The sequence below is a fragment of the Peromyscus maniculatus genome, chromosome 11 (assembly GCF_049852395.1).
Source record: "Peromyscus maniculatus bairdii isolate BWxNUB_F1_BW_parent chromosome 11, HU_Pman_BW_mat_3.1, whole genome shotgun sequence".
In the NCBI taxonomy this organism is placed as follows: Eukaryota; Metazoa; Chordata; class Mammalia; order Rodentia; family Cricetidae; genus Peromyscus; species Peromyscus maniculatus.
In genome coordinates this window covers 16386445-16405396 of record NC_134862.1, presented here as the reverse complement: position 1 = coordinate 16405396, position 18952 = coordinate 16386445, and the positions used below count along the sequence as shown (strand labels likewise).

General features: G+C 40.8%; 1 protein-coding gene across 1 annotated transcript in view; it reads right to left on the bottom strand.

Moving 5' to 3' along the window:
* LOC102912016 (contactin-associated protein like 5-1) overlaps positions 1 to 18952 on the bottom strand; it is a 922425-nt gene that overhangs the window by 476272 nt on the left and 427201 nt on the right. The window contains exon 6 of the mRNA XM_076547187.1: positions 12330 to 12514. Coding sequence (XP_076403302.1) covers positions 12330 to 12514 — 185 coding nt within the window. The remainder of the gene's footprint in view (positions 1 to 12329; positions 12515 to 18952) is intronic.

The window sequence follows — 18952 nt, the reverse complement described above, 5'->3', positions numbered from 1 at the left end:
CCGTGTATGTCTGAGAGAGCCTGGCTAATTTTCTATTATTTTATTGATGGCTATAGTAATTCAGCCAGTCTCTAAATGTCTGATTAGCCACCTGAACTAGAAGTGGAAGGATAATTAAGCCATGATATCAACATTCCAGCAGAAACTTGTATAAAACAAGAAAATGTTATCAGTTGCTTCTGTGAATGCTAATAAAAACAAGGAATCTAGGCTTGGTGGCTCAAGTGATGTGATCTCACTTAGAGAAATCAGGAAGGTCACAAGCAGCTCTACCACAGAGAGCCCTCCAAGCCAGCCTGAGTACTTTAAAGAATAAAAATAAAATTAAAATGTATTAATGAAATATCTGGGGCAGACTAGTGGCAGAGTTTTTTGCCTAACATACTTGAGGCCCCTGATTCAACCTCCAGCACTAGAAGAACAACAAATGGGAACAAGGATGGTCTTCCTCGGTGCAGTACCAATAGTTAAAGACTTTCTGTCATATTTGATGCCATTTGTTTATTTTCAATACATATCAAGATGTGTTTTGTGTATGTGCATATTTGTGTGTTCCTGTGCATCCCCGTGCATGTGTGTGAGCATTTGTAAGGAGGCCAGAGCTCCACACTGAATGTTTTTCTCTTGCTCTCCTCCTGGACTATTTATTTATTTATTTATTTATTTATTTATTTATTTATTTATTACACATTTATTCATTATTTAGATGGCTACTTATTGTATGGGAGATATACACAAGCCAAGGAACACATGTGGAATCTGGAAACAACTGAGTTAGTTGGTTCTTGCCTTATGCCATGGGACTGAATGCAGGTCGTCAGGCTTGGCAGCAAGTGCCTTTACCTCCTGAGCCTGGTGCGACACCAGCCATCCAACTCATTTAAAAATAATTGGTGATCAACTCACTGAAACCTTGAGCTTACCTATTAAGCTAGAAAGCCTTTCAAGCAAGCCCTATGGATCCTCATGCAAGCCCTACGAGGTAACTCTTTATGGCAATTCACAATTATAAAATTTGAGGAAATATAAAATCAACAAAATCAAAAATCACAATTTTGAATTGAAAATTAAAATTAAATTAAAAATTAAAAGGAAAAAGAATGACATAAGTGAATCTAAGTCTTTCCCAGAAAGTGTTCAGACCTGATTCTTCTGTCCATATTCCCATGTCTAAGGCTATTTCTCTGTCCTCAAAGACAGGAACCATGTCCTGTGGTGAATCTCTGGACATCATGTGACTGTGACTCTGTGGTTATGGGGACAGAGGGCTGAAGATATTTTCCTCTCCCTGTGCCCTGGAGCTTCCTATGAGACACATCGTGGATTATAGCCCCTGCAGGGTTTAAAGTTTGTCATTTTATGTGAAACACCCTCAGAGGTGCGTGTTTCTAGGAGATTCTGCTGTTCAGGAAAGTTCTGGTGCCGTGCTAGGGGAAGTACCTTCACTTAAGGTGGGCTTTGAGGTCTCCTAGGCTGGACCTACTCCGTTTGCTCCAGCTTCTACACCGATTCAGTGGCAGCCAGTCTCATGCTCCTGCTGCTGTGCCGTTGCAGATGGATGGTGTCCCTCTGCAGCTCTAAGCCAAAATACAGCTTTTCTCCCTTAAGTCTCTTCAGTCAGGATATTTCAGCACAGCTCCGGAAGAGAAACGAACCCTCGAGTGCAATGTTATATAACTTGAGGGTTTTTCTTCTTTCTTTCCTTACATTTCTTTAGCATCTTCTCATTTTCCAGTTTCTTACTTTATTTTCATGAGATTCCCTGTATTCTCCATGTAGTCCTTTTAGGCTAGACTTGTAAGTTAGTTTCCAAAGAAAAAGAACACCAAAAGCAGTAATACTGCATACTGTCTTGGAAACCATTTCCCTGGGAATCTGAGGTTATTTTAATCACAAATGAACAGTCCTGCAGTGTCCCGCCAGCCCTGTAATCAAGTCTGTGTGAAGAGGGAAGTGTTCAGTAGGTAGTGCCACGCAATAGCAAGGGAGGCAGCAAGGGCAGCCCCCTAGCTTGTGGAACGTATCACCACATTTCCATGGGGGGCTGGAGGTAACTCAGCTGGTAGAGTGCTTGCCCAGCCCACATGACGTCCTGGATTCTATTTTGAGAACTACGAAAATGGTGTGTGGTGGAGCAGACCTGTAATCCCAGCACTTGGAGGGTAAAGACATGAAGACTGGAAAATCAAGGCTGTCTTCAACCAGATAGTGGGTTCACGGCCAGCAGCTTTGGCTCCTGAAATACTCTCTCAAAAAATGCAAAGAAAATCTTACCAATAGAAGAGTAGGATTAGTGTTAGTTTAATACTATGTTAATTCACACAAAGAAATTAATTCATTTATTTAAGAAATATGCCCAATATGATCAGAGAACTACAATTTATAGAAACAAAAAGACTCAGAAAAATCTGAACCCTTATGATGAATTTAAATTTCATGGCATATATTCAGTTAGTTAGTTACTTAGTTAGTCAATCAGTTGGTTAGTTAGATGTTAGTTACATACATATCATCTACCCTATCTAAATAATAAATAAATGCATTAAAACAAGTAAATAATCTAGATGGAGAGCAAGACAATAAATCCAGTGTGGAGCTCTGGCCACAACATATATGTGCACACACATGAATTGGAGACTCACATGTAAACAGGAATATGCACACACACATACACATGCATATATATATATATATATATATATACATATATATGTTATAGAATATTATTTTAACTAGGCAAAGATGTGTTACATTTGTTTATGTTGCAGAATATTACTTTAACTGTGTAAAGGCATATTAGTTTTGTTTATGTTGTATTTGTTTAATTATGTAAAGATGTGTTGTATTTGTTTCATCTTGCCTGCCTAAGGCATCTGATTGGTCTAATAAATAGTTGAATGGTCAATAGCTGGGCAGAGATAGGATCGGTGGGGCTGGCAGGGAGAAAATAAATAGGAGACATGTAGGCTCCAGAGAAAAAGGAAGAATGAGAGAAGAAGGAGGAGGAGAGAACAAGGGACATGTCCAGGCAAGAAGTCAGGCAGACAACAGACAGACACAGAGAAGCAGTGAAAGGAAGATATACAGAAGTAATGAAGGTATAAGCCCTGAGGCAAAAGGTAGATAAAAAGAAACAAGTTAATTTACATTAAGAGAGCTAGCCAGAAATGGGCCTAAGCTAGGCCGAGCATTTAAAACTAATAATAAATCTCTGTGTCATGATTGGGGAGCTGGTTGGTGGTCTAAAAGGAAAAACCTGATGTGTGTGTGTGTGTGTGTGTGTGTGTGTGTGTGTGTGTGTGTGTGTGTGTACATATATGTACTTGATATCAATGCTGATATTTTATACATAGAGACAGAATCTCTCTATATAGCTGTGGCTATCCTGGAACTCACTATGTAGATCAAACTGGCCTCAAACTCATGGAGATCTGTCTCCATATACCTCTCAGAGCTGCTGTTAAAGGTGTGCATCACCATGCCCAGCAAAAATGGAATTTTTAGAGAAAAATTGTGAACAAAAAGATATGAGAACAAGTAATTTTAGAAGGATATGTAAGGACTATGTCATGAAACATACATCTTTTCTTGTGGCCTCTGTTTCTTTTTCAAATATGGCACAAAATTTAAAGTTATTCAATGATAGATATTAAAAATAAAATTTCTGGTCTCTTTAATCCTACTCTCAAATTCTGCCTTAACAACAACTGCAGTATCCTTTCAGCATCCTCAGTGTTTGATTTTTCTTTTTAGTTTGTTTGCTTGTTTTTAAACAGTCTCATGTATCCAAAGCTTGCCTCAAACTTGCTTCACAGCCAATGATAACCTTGAACTTCTCATCTTCCTGCCTCTACCTCCCAGGTGCTGGGATCCCAGAAGCACTCCATCCAACTGCACAGCCAGCTATGGAGTAAGAGTGAAAGTGTAATATACAGAACTAAGAAAAAGAAAAAGCCCAGAGGCAAAAGGTAAACAGGATAATTTAAAGTTAAGAAAAGCTGGCAAGGAACAAGCCAAGCTAGGTCAGGCATTTATAATTAAAAATAAGTCTCTGTGTGCAATTTATTTGGCAGCTGGATGGCAGCCCCCAAAGAGTCGAAGGGTAACAACCAACCAACACCATATTCCCCTCCCACTGCCACCCTTCTTCTAAACAGTCTTCCTCCAGTTTTCATATTTTGTGTTTGTTTGTGGTCCACTGGACTTCATTGTTTTCCTGCATAAAGTATTTGTTCATTTTTCTAGAAGGACCTCAGGTAGTTCAAGCTGTTCACAAACTCTACATAGCCTAGGGCAAACTCATCCTCCTGCCTATATCTCTCACGAGCTGGGACTGAAGGTGTGTGTCCCCATCTCCAGCTCATACAAGGAATTTTAGATGTTTTTAAAGGAAAAAATGTAGGTATAAGTGTGTATGTGTATGTGTGTGTGTCTGGTGCGCGCATGTGTGTTGCATACTTGTACATGAGTGCAGTTGCTCAAAGGATGGCATCAGATCCTCTGGAGCTGGAGTTAAAGGCAGTCAGGAGTCACTGTGTGTAGGCTGGCGCTCAGCCTCGGTTCTCTGGAAGAACAGTGTGCACTCTTAATAGATGAGCCCTCTCTCAAGCACATATGGAGACACATGTGTTTTTAAATGTTCAGAGATTTGAGTTTAATCTACGTTTGGAGTTTTGTATGTTTCCTGTTTTGTTGTTGTTGTTTGGTTTTTGGGTTTGTTCTTTTTTTTATGCCATCTTAATTTAAGAATTTCATTTTAAAAAATTCTCCAGTGTGTATGAATTGTCTAGGTGTAAACCACATGTTTTTAAAAATGTTCCTGTGATTTAGGGTACTGATTAGATAGTGATATCAAACAGGATCACTGAGACCTCTTGAATACAAAGGACTTCTTGAACTATAAGGACATCAGAGGACAAAAGTCCTAAAACTACCTTTCTAAACTGCTTCGCACTCAAGCTGGAGGGAGGGAGAAAGGCTGTCATGTTATCCAGCATTTGGAGCAGTTCATGGCTTGTGATGTGCATTTGGAAGACATTCCAGGAGTTGTCCGTCCTCTCCCTAATTTTTGCCTGTTTGACAGGATTTTGTAAGGCCTGATGTGTGCTGCATCTTGGACAGAATCCAACCAGACAGCTGCAAACATCTTATGATGGCAAATGCTGTACTAGATAATTCACAAAATGTTATAGAGCCCACAAAGTTGTCTTAGTGTCTTAGTTACCTTTTTATTGCTGTGATATGATATCATGAGCAAGGGAAATTTTAAAAAAAGGTTTGCTCAGGCTCCCAGTTCCAGGGGGTTGGAGTTTATGATGACCATGGGTGGAGCACAGCAGTAGTCAGGCAGGGATGGGACTAAAGCAGTAGCTGAGAGCTTGGATTTTATTCTATAAGAACTATTTCAAGGCAACTGGCTCAGACAATAAACCCTCACGAACTACTCCATAATCCTAAAATTTTCTTTGTGTCCCCATAAGATACAGTGCCCCCCCCTCCAGCAGGAAGTAGTAAGAGAAGCTACGCCCAAATTCCCAAATATACCAAGCTGGCTTTGGAGATGTGTAAAAGTTAAAATCTTCCTCTTTTTTAAAAAAGAAAAGAAGTGTTGTGGGATGGTCTATATGTCAAATTGCTCTGATTGGTCAATAAATAAAACACTGATTGGCCAGTGGCTAGGCAGGAAGTATAGGTTGGACTAACAGAGAGGAAAAAAAAGAACAGGAAGGCAGAAGGAGTCACTGCCAGCCACCGCCATGACAAGCAGCATGTGAAGATGCCAGTAATCCACGAGCCACGTGGCAAGGTATAGATTTATGGAAATGGATTATTTTAAGATATAAGAACAGTTAGCAAGAAGCCTGTCACGGCCATATAGTTTGTATGCAATATAAGTATCTGTGTTTACTTGGTTGGGTCTGAGCGGCTGTGGGACTGGTGGGTGACAAAGATTTGTCCTGACTGTGGGCAAGGCAGGAAAACTCTAGTTACAATGAAAACCCATCCAACTTTGCTTCCCCTGATACTGAGACATCTGACCAGCTCACTACATCACTAAAAGAGAACTCACTGTCACTAGTCACAATTTACACATTGACATTTCACAAGTAGAACCAGAGACTGTAACAGACAGTCTGGTAAAGCCCATTGATGACTGCCCTGCTTGGAGGATTCTGAAATGGCACACAAGGTTGTTGTATGTGGAGTTTAGAGGAAAACAGATTGGATATTTTCAATAGCTATAACCAGAGAAATAAAAAAAGTCATCTTTGAAATTCTGCCTGTGATCCAGGAAAAGTAGCTTCACTATGAAGTTCATGAAAATAATGGGAAGGTGTTCTCTGCCACATCTGTAACTCAGTTTGGACAGCTGAGCCCCAGCCATGACTACAAAGGATTATACCAAAGCCTGCTGGCAAGACTTAAGAAAATGAATAATAATACCAAGATGTAGCCAGTGCCTGCTCCTGGCCAGACCCAATGTTGCATGCCTTATATACGTTCCTGCTAATCCCAGCTATATCCCTAGAAGGCGAGCATTTCCATCTCCCCTCTACACAGGAGGGAACAGAGCAATTTCCTCAAAAGTCCTAACATTTGCAAAAGGACCCGAACAGCTGCGTGAGGATTTATTTGTGTGAGTGTTGGTTCAGAATCCCCACCTCCTAAAATAAGTCAGTGTCAATCTAAACTCTACTTCCCGACGGGTCTTCTGTGTAGAATGATTTGTATTCACTACTTAAATTGGAAACATTGATATGAAAAAAAAAAGAAAAGAACTAGGCAGAGAGAGAGAGCTAATTGGAAATGGGTTGGGCTTTCTGAAATCTCAAAACACTTCCTCCAACAAAGCAACATCTCCTAATCCTTCCCAAACAGTTCTATTAACTGGGGACCAAGTATGCAAATATGAGCCTATGGTGGCTCTTTTGATTCAAAGCACAACATATTCTAAAACAAGGGTCAGTAGGTACCACATTTTCAGGTCACTAGTCTTACATTTTGGTAAAGTTTATAAATGAAGATAGAGTTGCATAATATAATTATCCCTGATATAAACTACAATAGAGCAGATCTGAAAAATATCCTGGCGTGCTCTGTCAGTGGGTCCCAGGAAGTGATGTCAGCATCCTTCCAACTGTAGGAGTCCACATCTCATGTGTAGATAGGACTCAGGGCAGAGCCTGGAGTGTGGTTTCTACTTAACAGAATGCGCTGTGATGAAGCCCATCCCCAGTATGGATAGCAATGTTCAGCAGTGCTCCTCCTAACAGCTGCAGTGGTTTTGCTTCTGAGTAGCTGAAATTCCGAATTCTTATCTTTTGGGTTCATACCAGCTTGTGGGTGGGAAACAATTGAATAGAACATTGCTCTCCACCCAGAAGGTCCTTTCTTCTCACCACCTCCTTTGAGGTAAATCTTCAAGGCTAGAGATTTCTAACACATAATCTTGTCTTCCAGTACAGCTCAATCCTCAATTTGACTTCTTTTACGATGTCTAGAGCAACCTGTCTGCACATTCTGGCAAAAGTTTGAGGTTCCTAAAGCAGCAATTGCTCAAGAGAAATATTTCCATGAGTTTTTCTCTTAAGGAATGTTTTTTACAGGCAAGGTATATTGAAAGGAAGGGCTTCCAAGTTCATAAACTAAGTGACATCAATGAGTTTCATTTCCCTAAAAACTAACACTCATTTCCACATCATGCAGCTGTGATCTCATTGAGATCATACACCAGCAAAGAGCCTTGCACGTCAATGGTGAATTAGGTAATAGTATAGATTTTAGGACAGTCAACCAAGACATTAAAGTGTTTGGAAAGAATGATGAGACTGAACAATGACTTTATAATTTTCTTTTTGTCAGTGTTCTTTTCAAGTTCATTAAAGACACTTCTGTGTTTTGAGGTAAAGCTAAGTTACTATATTCTCTTTGTTTCTTCAATCAATTAAACAAGTTGACACAGGAAACTGATAGATACTCAAAGATTTTCAGTTTTCAGCAACTCAAAAATACCTACTTGGTATCTTGCATTTTGAGCCAACGGATGTCAATGTGTCTTTTGAAGTGACTGAATGACAATTATTATCTATAATATACTGAGCAGAAGTTTGGATCAAAGGAAAAGACCTAGCTTAAGGCTCATGATAATGACTGGAAAAAGAATAAGGTCTGCTCCTGATCGTTCCATTCTTTCTTTATATCTCACCGTTTTATCCGCGTCCCACCAGAGTCTTAAATTGTGTTTTAAGGTTTCTTAGTTAGGGTCCAGCAATCCTTTCTAGTTTAGTTTCTTTTCCTGATAAAATATCTTGATAAAGCCACTTAAGGAAAGAAGGGTTTCTATCTGCTCAATGTTCAAGGTTACAATCCACCATGGCAGGAATGAAGCTTGAGCAAGCTAGTCACACAAAACAGAGAGCAACAAGGGCTTGTGCTAGGTGCACTTTCTTCTTTTTAATTCCACCCAGGATCTCATCCCAGGAATGGTGTCATCCACAGCAGGTGGGTTTCCAGATGGATTAACCTAATCAAAATAATCCCTCTGTTCTGGCTGGTTTTATGTCAATTTGGCATAAGCTAAAGTCATTTGGGAAAGGGGAGCCTTAATTGAGAATATTTCCCTACAAGACTGGCTTCTAGAGAAGCCTGTGGGGGCGTTTTCTTAATTGATGATTGATGTGGGAAATCCCACCTCACAGTGGGTGGTGCCATTTGTAGGATTTTGGTCCTGGTCCTGCCATATATAAACAGTGGGCTAAGCAAGCTATGAGGGGCAAGCCAGTAAGAAGCACTCCTCCACAGTCTCTGCCACTGGGTTCCTGCTGTGAGTTCTTATCCTGACTTCCTGGATGATGGAGAGATACTTGGAAGTGTAAGCTGAAATAAACCATTTCCTCTACAAAATGCTCTTGGTCATAGTGTTGTATCACAGTGATAAAAACCCTGACTAGAAACACCTTACAAACATGTACCCTAACCTAGATAATCCCTCACAAGTATGGCTGGAAGCTTGCTCCAGGATGATTATAGATCCTGTCAACTTCACCATTAACATAAGTTGACAATCACCCACACATTTGATTCATGCACCTGCATGCCAAGCTTTACATGTAAGCGAGAGAGAGAGAGAGAGAGAGAGAGAGAGCGAGAGAGAGAGAGAGAGAGAGAGAGAGAGAGAGAGAGAGAGAGAGAGAGAGAGAGAGAGAGAGAAATATCCAGGATAGTGGCCTTCAGACAGCAGAGGGTATCAGCATTGCCTGTAGGATTTAAGAGTATAAACAGCTGATCCCTCTCCCAGAATTTCTGACTCAGTATGCCTGGATAAAGCCTAAATGGGTTCTATTTAATATATTTTTAGGAGTTGCTGATTGGTCTGGCCTTTAAACAAATAGTGAAAGTTGTTAGCTACCCTGCAAATAGTTGTTCAATATTATTTTTTTCACCAAAATTTAAATTCTTTATAAAGGCCTATATATTCTCCATCAGCTAGTCTTTAACTTGCTCTTTTTATTTAGAAAAAGTTATATGTATTTGTGGGGGTGGGATATATACGTATGAGTGCAAATATCCCAAGAGGGAGATGTCAGATCCCCTGGATCAGGAGACACGGGAAGTTGTGTTTCACCTCCTATGTGTGTTGGGAACTAAACTCAAGTCCTCTGCAAGAGCATTATGTGCTTTTAATCACCGAGCCTTTTTTTCAGTCTCTGACTTTGTTTAAAACCTTGCTGTCCTTAGTGAGGGACACACACACACACACACACACACACACACACACACACACACAGTACTTACAAGTGCAACTGCATGTGTGTGTCAAATTCATGATCTTACTCTAGAGAATACATTGCATACAATGTTTCTTACCTTTGATGTATAAATGATAAACAATGTATTTTCCTTTGCTATATTCTAACATAGTGAGCTGATTCTTACAGGAGGCTTCTGATCCTTTAAGATACATTTTTCTTAATCTTTATCTATAATCAAAATCTCTGTCCTATTTCCTTCCTTCTTTCCTTCTTTCCCTTCCTTTCCTTCTTTTATGAGCCTTCAAGAATGCCAAAAAAAAAAAAATCACTCTTGTCTGTCTGGTGGGACAAGCCTGTATGTCACATTTTCAGTAGGCTGAAGCAGGTAATTTAATGAAATCTCTTCTTGAACTTTAAAAAAATGGGGCTGTGAATTCAGCTTTGTTGGTAAAGTTCCAGCATTAGCACCACATGGAGCAGATTGTGAGGGTGCAGATCTATGATCCCATTTCTCAGGAAGTAAAGGCAGAGGGATTAGTAGTTTGAGATAGTTCAAGGCCAGTCTGGGCTACATGAGACCCTCTCTTAAAAGAATATAATGTTTTAAATTGAATTTAATTTAAAAACTAAAAAAAAAGGACTGTAGATAAAGCTTACTGGTAATGTGGCTTCCTAACATGTGACTACCTCTATTTTCAATCCCAAGTAACACACACACTCACACACACACACACACACACACACACACACACACACACACACACACACTCCAAATTTAATCTTCAACGATTAAGCCATAGAAAAATGGCCTTTCAATAAGACATAAGGTTTGTTGACTCCCAGTCCAGGCCATCTATAAAACAATGAATCAAACTTAACTTGAAATGTTTGTCAACATCTTTGGTATAAGACCTTTCCCAGAGAGAGCAGTTACAAATGTTCTGGTGTACAAGTAGATGAATGAGGGGTAATTACAAAGCAAATTAATTAGAAATTAACAAATTTATTTCATCAAAGACATTTCATTTAATTTATTCCCCAACTCATTTAATCAAGTTTATGCCATCTATGTTTTAATTATGGACAATGTCTACCAGGCAGCCTTCAAAATTCCTGACAAATCTGACCTTTGGCCCTTTTGAACTTAACTGACTTCTACACAGCACTGCTATTGTTCTAAACTCTGCCACTGAGTTGTTTGATGTTCCCGCTTTGGTACCTGCTACACACACCTTACCTTCGGATCCAGCTAACTGGATCCTTCAGTAAAGACTCAACAGGGTCTCCTGCTGACAGACCTGTGCTTTTCTCTGTGAGCAAAAAGGCCCCCCCCCATCCTCCCACCCCCACCCTGAGGACCCCATCCTTCTCTCCTCTGTCCCCTAGTCACTGCGCTCTGTGGTACTTAGACTGCCAGACTAGAAGATCTGTGGCCTTCTTTAGTTTGATGCATCCCACTGATCTCTTCCATTAGGGCTCTGGATTTGGTCCCTGGTACGACAAAGATGGGAAAAACAGTTCCAGCCTATTAGTTAAAAGTTCAAGTGGGCATGGATGTGAAAGGCTAGGGACGGTCTGAGAACATTGGTTTTAGGACTCCTGGTAATTTTTTTTAAATTAGACTTCCACTAGTGGTTCTGGGAAATTGAACTCAAGTCATCAGGCTTGGCAGCAAATCCCTTTACTGGCTGACCCATCTTTGGAGTTCACACCTGAGATTTTGTTAACATTTTCTGTATATTTTAATACTCCAACTAATTAAAGTTTTTGTTAAATAATTAGTGGTTATAGCCAAGAGACAGCAACACTGGAAGGCTCCAAGTACCTATATGCCCACAGGCACACACACACACACACACACACACACACACACAAGTATATACACACTTAAAGACATATTTTGATGGTTAGCATTAAAGATTCACTTGATAAAACTAAGAATCACCTGGGAAGAGTCAACTGAGTCTTTTGTAGACTGGCCTATAGCATGTCTGTAGGAGATTGTCTTGGGTGTTAATTGAGGTAGGGTTACCCACTCTGAATATAATCTACACCATCACATGTGTGGGCCCTGAACTGTGTAGTGGAGAAGAAAGCTACTTGAGAACCAGAAGGCTAGAAAACTGCGTTTATTTTCTTTGCTCTTGGCTGTAGCTACAATGTGACGACTTGAGTTCTTGCCTTGACTTCTCCGAAATTTTGGATGATAATCAGGTATCATAAGCTACATAAACCTCTTGCTGCCAGATTTTTTTTTATTTTACACAGCAACAGAAATTATACTAGGATACACACACACACACACACACACACACACACACACACACACACACAGAGGCACACATGTCTACCCACATCGATGCATATGTACATACAGAAAGTAAGAAAGTATTGATTTTACTTCACACAGTTGATACCCCATCAGCAACACAGAGCTTGGCAAAGGCATTTCCAGACCCTTACTGTGTGGCCCTTCCTTGGTGACTCTGCCCTTGTAGTCTTGCCCAGATGGTGGGCCTTAAAGGCTCTATTTACAGACAACCCATTCCTGGGAACCTGCAGGGAGAACTGACTCACCTCGTAGTCGATATCCAGGACATCGGTCTCACCCTTGGTCCGGAAGTGTTGCGTGTTTGTGTCCACAGTGAAGTTCGCCTGCTTGCCCACGCGCTCCAAGAGAACCGAGTGCCAGTGCTGGTCATCCAGCAGGCTACCCAGCACGGCAGAGGGCGCGATGCTGCTGAGTCGGGCTTTGCTGTCATCTGCAGAGGGAGGAAGGCAGGACGGATTCTTAGCCCAGGTAGCTTTGAATCCTGCCCATCAACAACACTGAGAACCAGGTACCTGAGGCTTCTTCAAACAAACCCAGTGTGAACCGTTCCTCTGCAGTGCAGACCACCGGGCCTTCTGCAGGGATCACCCTTTGTCCTTAGATTCCAGAACCCAGTTCTATGTCAAATGATACATATCTCCAGCCCCCCCCACCGAAAAAAAAAAAAAACTAAAAACAAACAAACAAACAAAAAAAACCGCAATGTTTCTGGGACACCAGCAATTGCTTGGTGACAGGAATGCTTAAGTACTTATCGTATTGGCCACAGGAATAAAATTTAAAAGAGAAGTTTTCATGTTTAGAAAAAACATAACTAAATTTATAGGCACATTTCTTTTAGTATTATGAATGAAGAAAGCAGATTTTGAAACAGCTGGGAGGAAGCCAGTGATCATATAGAGTATGTCTGTGCACACAGGAGCAGAGAAAGCCATAACCATTCCAGCAGCATCTGTTGAGTGCCTACTGTTTGAACTGACTCCTTCCACCAAAAGAGTTCTGGCTGCCACCACCATACAGAATTTGTCTCAACTTTAAGGGGAAGCTATCATTACTGACACATAATTTTTTAATTCTTCATAAACTTCACGTATGTGTGTGTGTGTGTATGTGTGCGTCCATGCCCACGTGCTCACGCACATTTTCCTATGTATAGAGTTGGTTCTCCCTTCCATCATGTGTGTCCTCTACTATAACTCTGGCCATCAGACTTGGCACAAGCACCTTTATACACTGAGACATCATTTGGGCCCCTGAAACAAAATTTTACTTTGAAAGAATAGTTTCTCTCCCCACCGTCTCAGAATACGATAGCTAAATATATCTCTTCCCTTTCTTGCACAGTGCCATCCTTGACCCCACCTGTACTCACCTGTGTGCAGGTGACATTCAGGAGTCAGGGGCAGCTAATCTCCCTGTGGGCTGCTCACTCCTACCTCTGCTATGGTCTAATGGTGTTGTTTGTCTCACTAAGTAATGATGCCTGGCTTCCTGCTAAAGTTGGAGTGGGGATGCCCCACTTAGCATACTTGAAAAGCAGGGCTGGTGAATTAATGTCTGATTCTGTTTTGTTGATTTACTATTTATTTATTCCATAAGCCTTGAATTCTCACCACTGTCAGATTATGCTAATGCTTTAATAAATACCTCCTTCTCTTCCTCCTGCCCTTCCTCTGAAAGACATTGGGATCGAGCAATACTAGTCATGGTCATATAGAAAGAAGATGTGGAGGGAGGTGGAGCTCTCTCTTCTGAGACATCCATTGTTGGTGTGTTCTAGTAATAGTAGTTAGGATGGATGAGTACGTGAACACTGACCACAGGGGAAGTACACAGGAAGAGGGAGTGTCCACCCAGCTTGAAGGAACTGGTGCCCAGACTGAAGGGTGGCAGAGACAATGGGAAGGTCCTGCAGCAGAGGAGAACTAGCTGAAAGAGCTGGCTGAACCCTCCAGGACCCTGTGCATGGGGCTGCTGCATTCAGATTAACACTGAAAGAAGTTTAGATTAGCAGCAATGTATGATTTGACATCTGCTGCCAATTCAGCTCCTTTAAAAGTAATGCCAACTTAAACTCCTGCTATAATTTATGAATATCTGATATTATTATATTTCTGAGTAATTTTAACACATATTTCTTTGTCTACACACGCGCGTGTGTGTGTTTGTGTGTGTGTATCTGTGTGTGTGTGTTCATGCCACAATGTACCTTTGGAGGTCAAAGTCAGCCTTCAATGTCAGCCTTCACCTTCATCTTGGTGCAGCCAGGGTCTCTTGTTTGCCCCTGACTGTCCCTGACTAACCAGCCCATGGGATTCTGGAGAGTCTCTTATCCTTGTCTCTCACCCTGCAGTGAGAGTTGGAGTTATACAGAGTCTGCTTTTATGCAGATACTGGGGATGCAAACTCAGATTCTCACACTAAGGTGGCAAACGCTTTACACATTGCAGTACCTCCCTCAGCCAATTCATGTGTATTTCTCTTGGCATGGATAGAGATGAAAAATCTCTTCATTTTCATTTCCTTTTTGTGAGCCATATTCTCTGACTTTTACCCATTTGTTTTTCCAACAATTTGCATTTAGTCCATTTTCTGTACTATACATTTTGAGGGTATCTTTCTGTTCTCTGACTTTTTGGTATGTTACTTTTTCTGTTTTAACACTGAAAATATTTTTCTGTTGGAAATTTATCATTTGAGGACTGGGGAGAAGGCTCAGCACTCTAAGCACTTGTTTTGCAGGCTCGGGGATCAGAATTCAGATCTCTAGATAGAAACCCTAGTGAATGCCTGGCGGGTGTGCTGGCCCAGTGTAATTCCAGTCCTGGAGGTGGAGACTGAGGATTCCCATGCAAACTGGCTCACAAGACTACCCATCGTACTGAGCTGTGCATTTGACTGAGAGACCCTCCCTGAATGTGTAAGGGGGAAGAACAGTCCAGGATGATGCCCAATATCACCTGTGGGCCTCCACATGCAGGAACACACAGGTGCACCTGCACCCACATATATGTGTTCCCACACACATGCAAGAGTAAAACCCCAGATTTACACATTTCTACCATGCTCACATATGAAAAATAGAAAAGGGAAAAAAAGAAGCACAATCATTTCCCTTCTCTTTAACAGTCCATCCCTGCTTTGAGATTATAGAGGAGATCTGCAGCGTGTTTCACCATTCATTCACTTTGAACTTAGAAACCCGGTTCTTGCATTCTGTTGGAAGGAAGGCGGTTGGTGCTATCTGAACCCACCCATGCACTGTCTCAGATGAATTTCTTAAGCAAACTTGGTCACCGAGGCTGAGACACAGCAAGCTGTGCTGTGAAGCTGAAGTCGGGACGTTAGACAGAGATCTTTAAGCTAGTCATCTACATTCCTGAAAGGTATTCTATGACAATAAATTAATATGTGGCTGAAAAAATACTAATGATTTAAAAATTGGAGATAATGTCCAGTAGTTTGGAGAGAGATTAAACATACATGTAAAATCAACAAAAGGTTATTAGAGAGCTGTTGAAGTAGCATTTAGGAAGTTCTCATTGCATTTTTAAATATTTATGAGTGAAAACCACAGTGTTAGATAAAATTAAAAGTGACAGCTAACAAATAAATTATCCAACTACTTAAAATTCCTAATTTATGATATATAGAAGTAAAACAGAAATGTGTAAATGCATAACTAAATATAACTATACAAAACACTATAAACTCATTAAGTACAAAAATTTGCCACATCAAAAGGATTTTTTCTTCTGTGTTTTACAGTTAGAATAACTATTTTAATATCTAGAAAGAACACTATTAAATTATATCATTAATCCTATGTGAATTACTGAATGGCACCTGAATTACAAGGAATTTCACATATGTGTTTCTTTGGGGGCTGCAGGATAAATTCAGAGTCTTGAACATGTTGACCAGGTTCTTAATATCATCTACCACTGAGTTATGCCCATACTCACAGGTTCAGTTTTTATTACACGTGTTTACTGATTTATGGGGATAGTGTGAGTGTGAGCATGAAATGGTTGTGCATGTGTAGACCAGACAAAACATTATGGGAGCTGGTTTTCTCCTGCCACCTCTGGATCCAGGGTTTGAACTCAGGTTGTCAGCCTGGCAGCAAGCATCGTCACTCACTGAGCCATCTCACCGGCACACAAGTCTATTTCTTAACTCGTTCCAAAAGCAGACGATAGGAATGAATTCCATCCATTCCTTCTTTGGTTATTTTTTCACTAACACTCAGATATCCTACATTAAGGCAAATAAAAAATTATCTGATAAAATAAATGCAGAAAAAAATCTGTTATTTGAGGATTTGTAGCTTGAAATTGTATTGTTGAAGAGAGAAAGATGATCTAATGAAACCTCTCTAAAAATCTAGACTGTTGTTATGGAAACGGTAGAAAACACAATTCTCAATGCACTATCATAGTCTTTATCTCAGGACACCTGTTTCCAGTTTTATCCCAGTTGCATTTGATGTTCAATTATCCCATTGTAACAGATTTTCAATTTATTAAGACAAGATAAAAATCCTCATGAACAGCTGAGAAGAATACAAATGAAATAATAAGGAAGAAGTTGGCTTTGGGGCCAGAAACACAAAGAAACTTTTTTCTAATTAAATGGAACTTTTTTTTCTATTTAGTTTCAAGATGATGTAAGTACTACCTAAGCCTTATTGAAACAAACATGGGGAATGAGTGTTTGTACTTTTAAAAGATTTATTAGTTTTAGGATTTTTAAATTTTTATATGCATAAATATTTTGCTCACATGTGTGTTTGTGTACCATGTTCATGCCTGTAGAGGTTAGAGGAGGCCACTGAGTTCCTTGGAACTGAGATCGTGGATCAAGTGTTGGGAACTGCTATGTGGGTCCTGGAAACTGAACCCAGGTAGTCTGTAATAGCAAATGTGCTTTTACCTGTCCAGTCATCTCTCTAGCAGCCCCTTAAAGATTTATTTTTTAGCATTTGTGTGTGAGCGTGTGTGTTTGTGTATCCGTGAACATATATGTGCAGTTAAGTGCAGGTGCCCATGGAGGCCACAACAGCACCCTCAATCTTCTGGAAACTGAGTTACAGGCAGTGTGTGTGTGTGTGTGTGTGTGGTGTGTGTGTGTGTGTGTGTGTGTGTGTGTGTGTGTCTGTGTGTGTATGTGTCTGTGTATGTGTATGTGTAACTGTGAATATATGTGTGTGTGTGTGTGTGTGTGTGTGTGTGTGTGTGTGTGTGTGTGTGTGTGTGTGTGTAGTTGGGTTCAGGTGCCCATGGAGGCTATAGTAGCACCCCCAGTCTTCTGAACCCAGAGTTATAGGCACTTGTGAGCCTCTCCATGTGGGTACTGGGAACTGCATGTCTATCTTCGGATCTCATAAACACTGAGTCATCTCTCCAGTCCCAATGTTTACATTTTTTAGCTTCATCTTTATTTTCATTCCATCACCTCATCCTCAGAAGGATAGTATGGGATGGCTGGGCAGAGAGTTCCAGGAATCTACCTCTTTCTGCCTCCCCAGTCCTGGTGACACAAGTTTGTGCTACCATACCCAGTCTTTTGGGATCCTGGAGGTCACACTCAGCACCTCATTCTTGATCAGCAAGCATTTTACCAAAGACCCATCTCTCCAACCTTGTCAAGTTTCTTACATAGGTAACACTATTTATATCGTTTTGGTATTTTTAAAGTTTTACTTTAGTGTGTGTGTGTGTGTGTGTGTGTGTGTGTGTGTGTGTGTGTGTGTACCTGTGAAGGCTAGAAAAGGGCATTGGATCTCCTGGAGATAGAGTTATAGGCAGCCCTAACCTGCCTGACATGAATCCTAGGATCCAAACTTCAGTCCTCTGCAAGAGTAGGAAGTATTCTTACCACTGGGCTCTCTCTCAAAACTCCTCTATACATTGTTTGAAAAAGAGAAGTTAGTTTCAAAGAAGGTGTGTGACTTACACAAGGACACAGAGAACTAGTTACCACTTAGCTCTACCTGATCCAAAGCTAAAATTCTCTGCATTCTTCCTGCTGGCAAAAGGATGCTATTCCCATTCTTCCCCACCTCCGTGTTCTAACCACTGCATTCGGTGCTCCTAGTCTGTTGTTTGTGAGCAGTGTGGCAGAGCAGGAGTGGCGGGCTTCAGAGAACAACTGGATGAATTGGAGAGCAGAGAGCTGTGCTGAAGGAAAGTGGTGAAATAAGCAGCAGAAGGACATTGTATAGAATGCCAAGGCAAATTATAACTCCATAGGTTAGCCAGGACCAGAAAAGCATGACTCCGTAGCAGTTTTTTATTATAGGCAGGACTCACAAGTGCTCTCCTAAGGATGCAAGTGAGAACGCTAAAAACAAGGGAAGTGATTCCAGCTGGCTTGATCCCACCCCCACACCAGCTGCCCTCTCAACAAGACAGGCCAAATCTCTGGGTATCACTAAAGCAACAAAATACAAATCTTTGTCTTGGGACATCGAGTGTGGGTTGCTCCATCCTTGCTTCTTACTGGTGTCCAACTCCTGTGACTTTGCTACCATATAAAGGTGTTCTCATAGTGAGTTTGTGTGACATGGTTTAGATAGTGCATGAGTGCTATGTTTTAGTTGCTTTAGTTAACATTACAAAGCTTGGAGATAAGTAGAAATATTTTTAAAGCAGGGACTGACAAGTATAACCTTTAGACCAATAGTGGTAATCCCATTGCTTAGTTGCTGGTAGGTGATAATTAATATTTGCTGGCAATTTTACAGGCCCTAAATCACCTAGCAGACAAACCTCTGGGCAAGTCTCTGAGGGAGTTTCTAGACTGGATTGAGGTAGGAAGACCTATCTTAAATGTGGGCAGCAACTTTTCATAGGCTTGACACCAG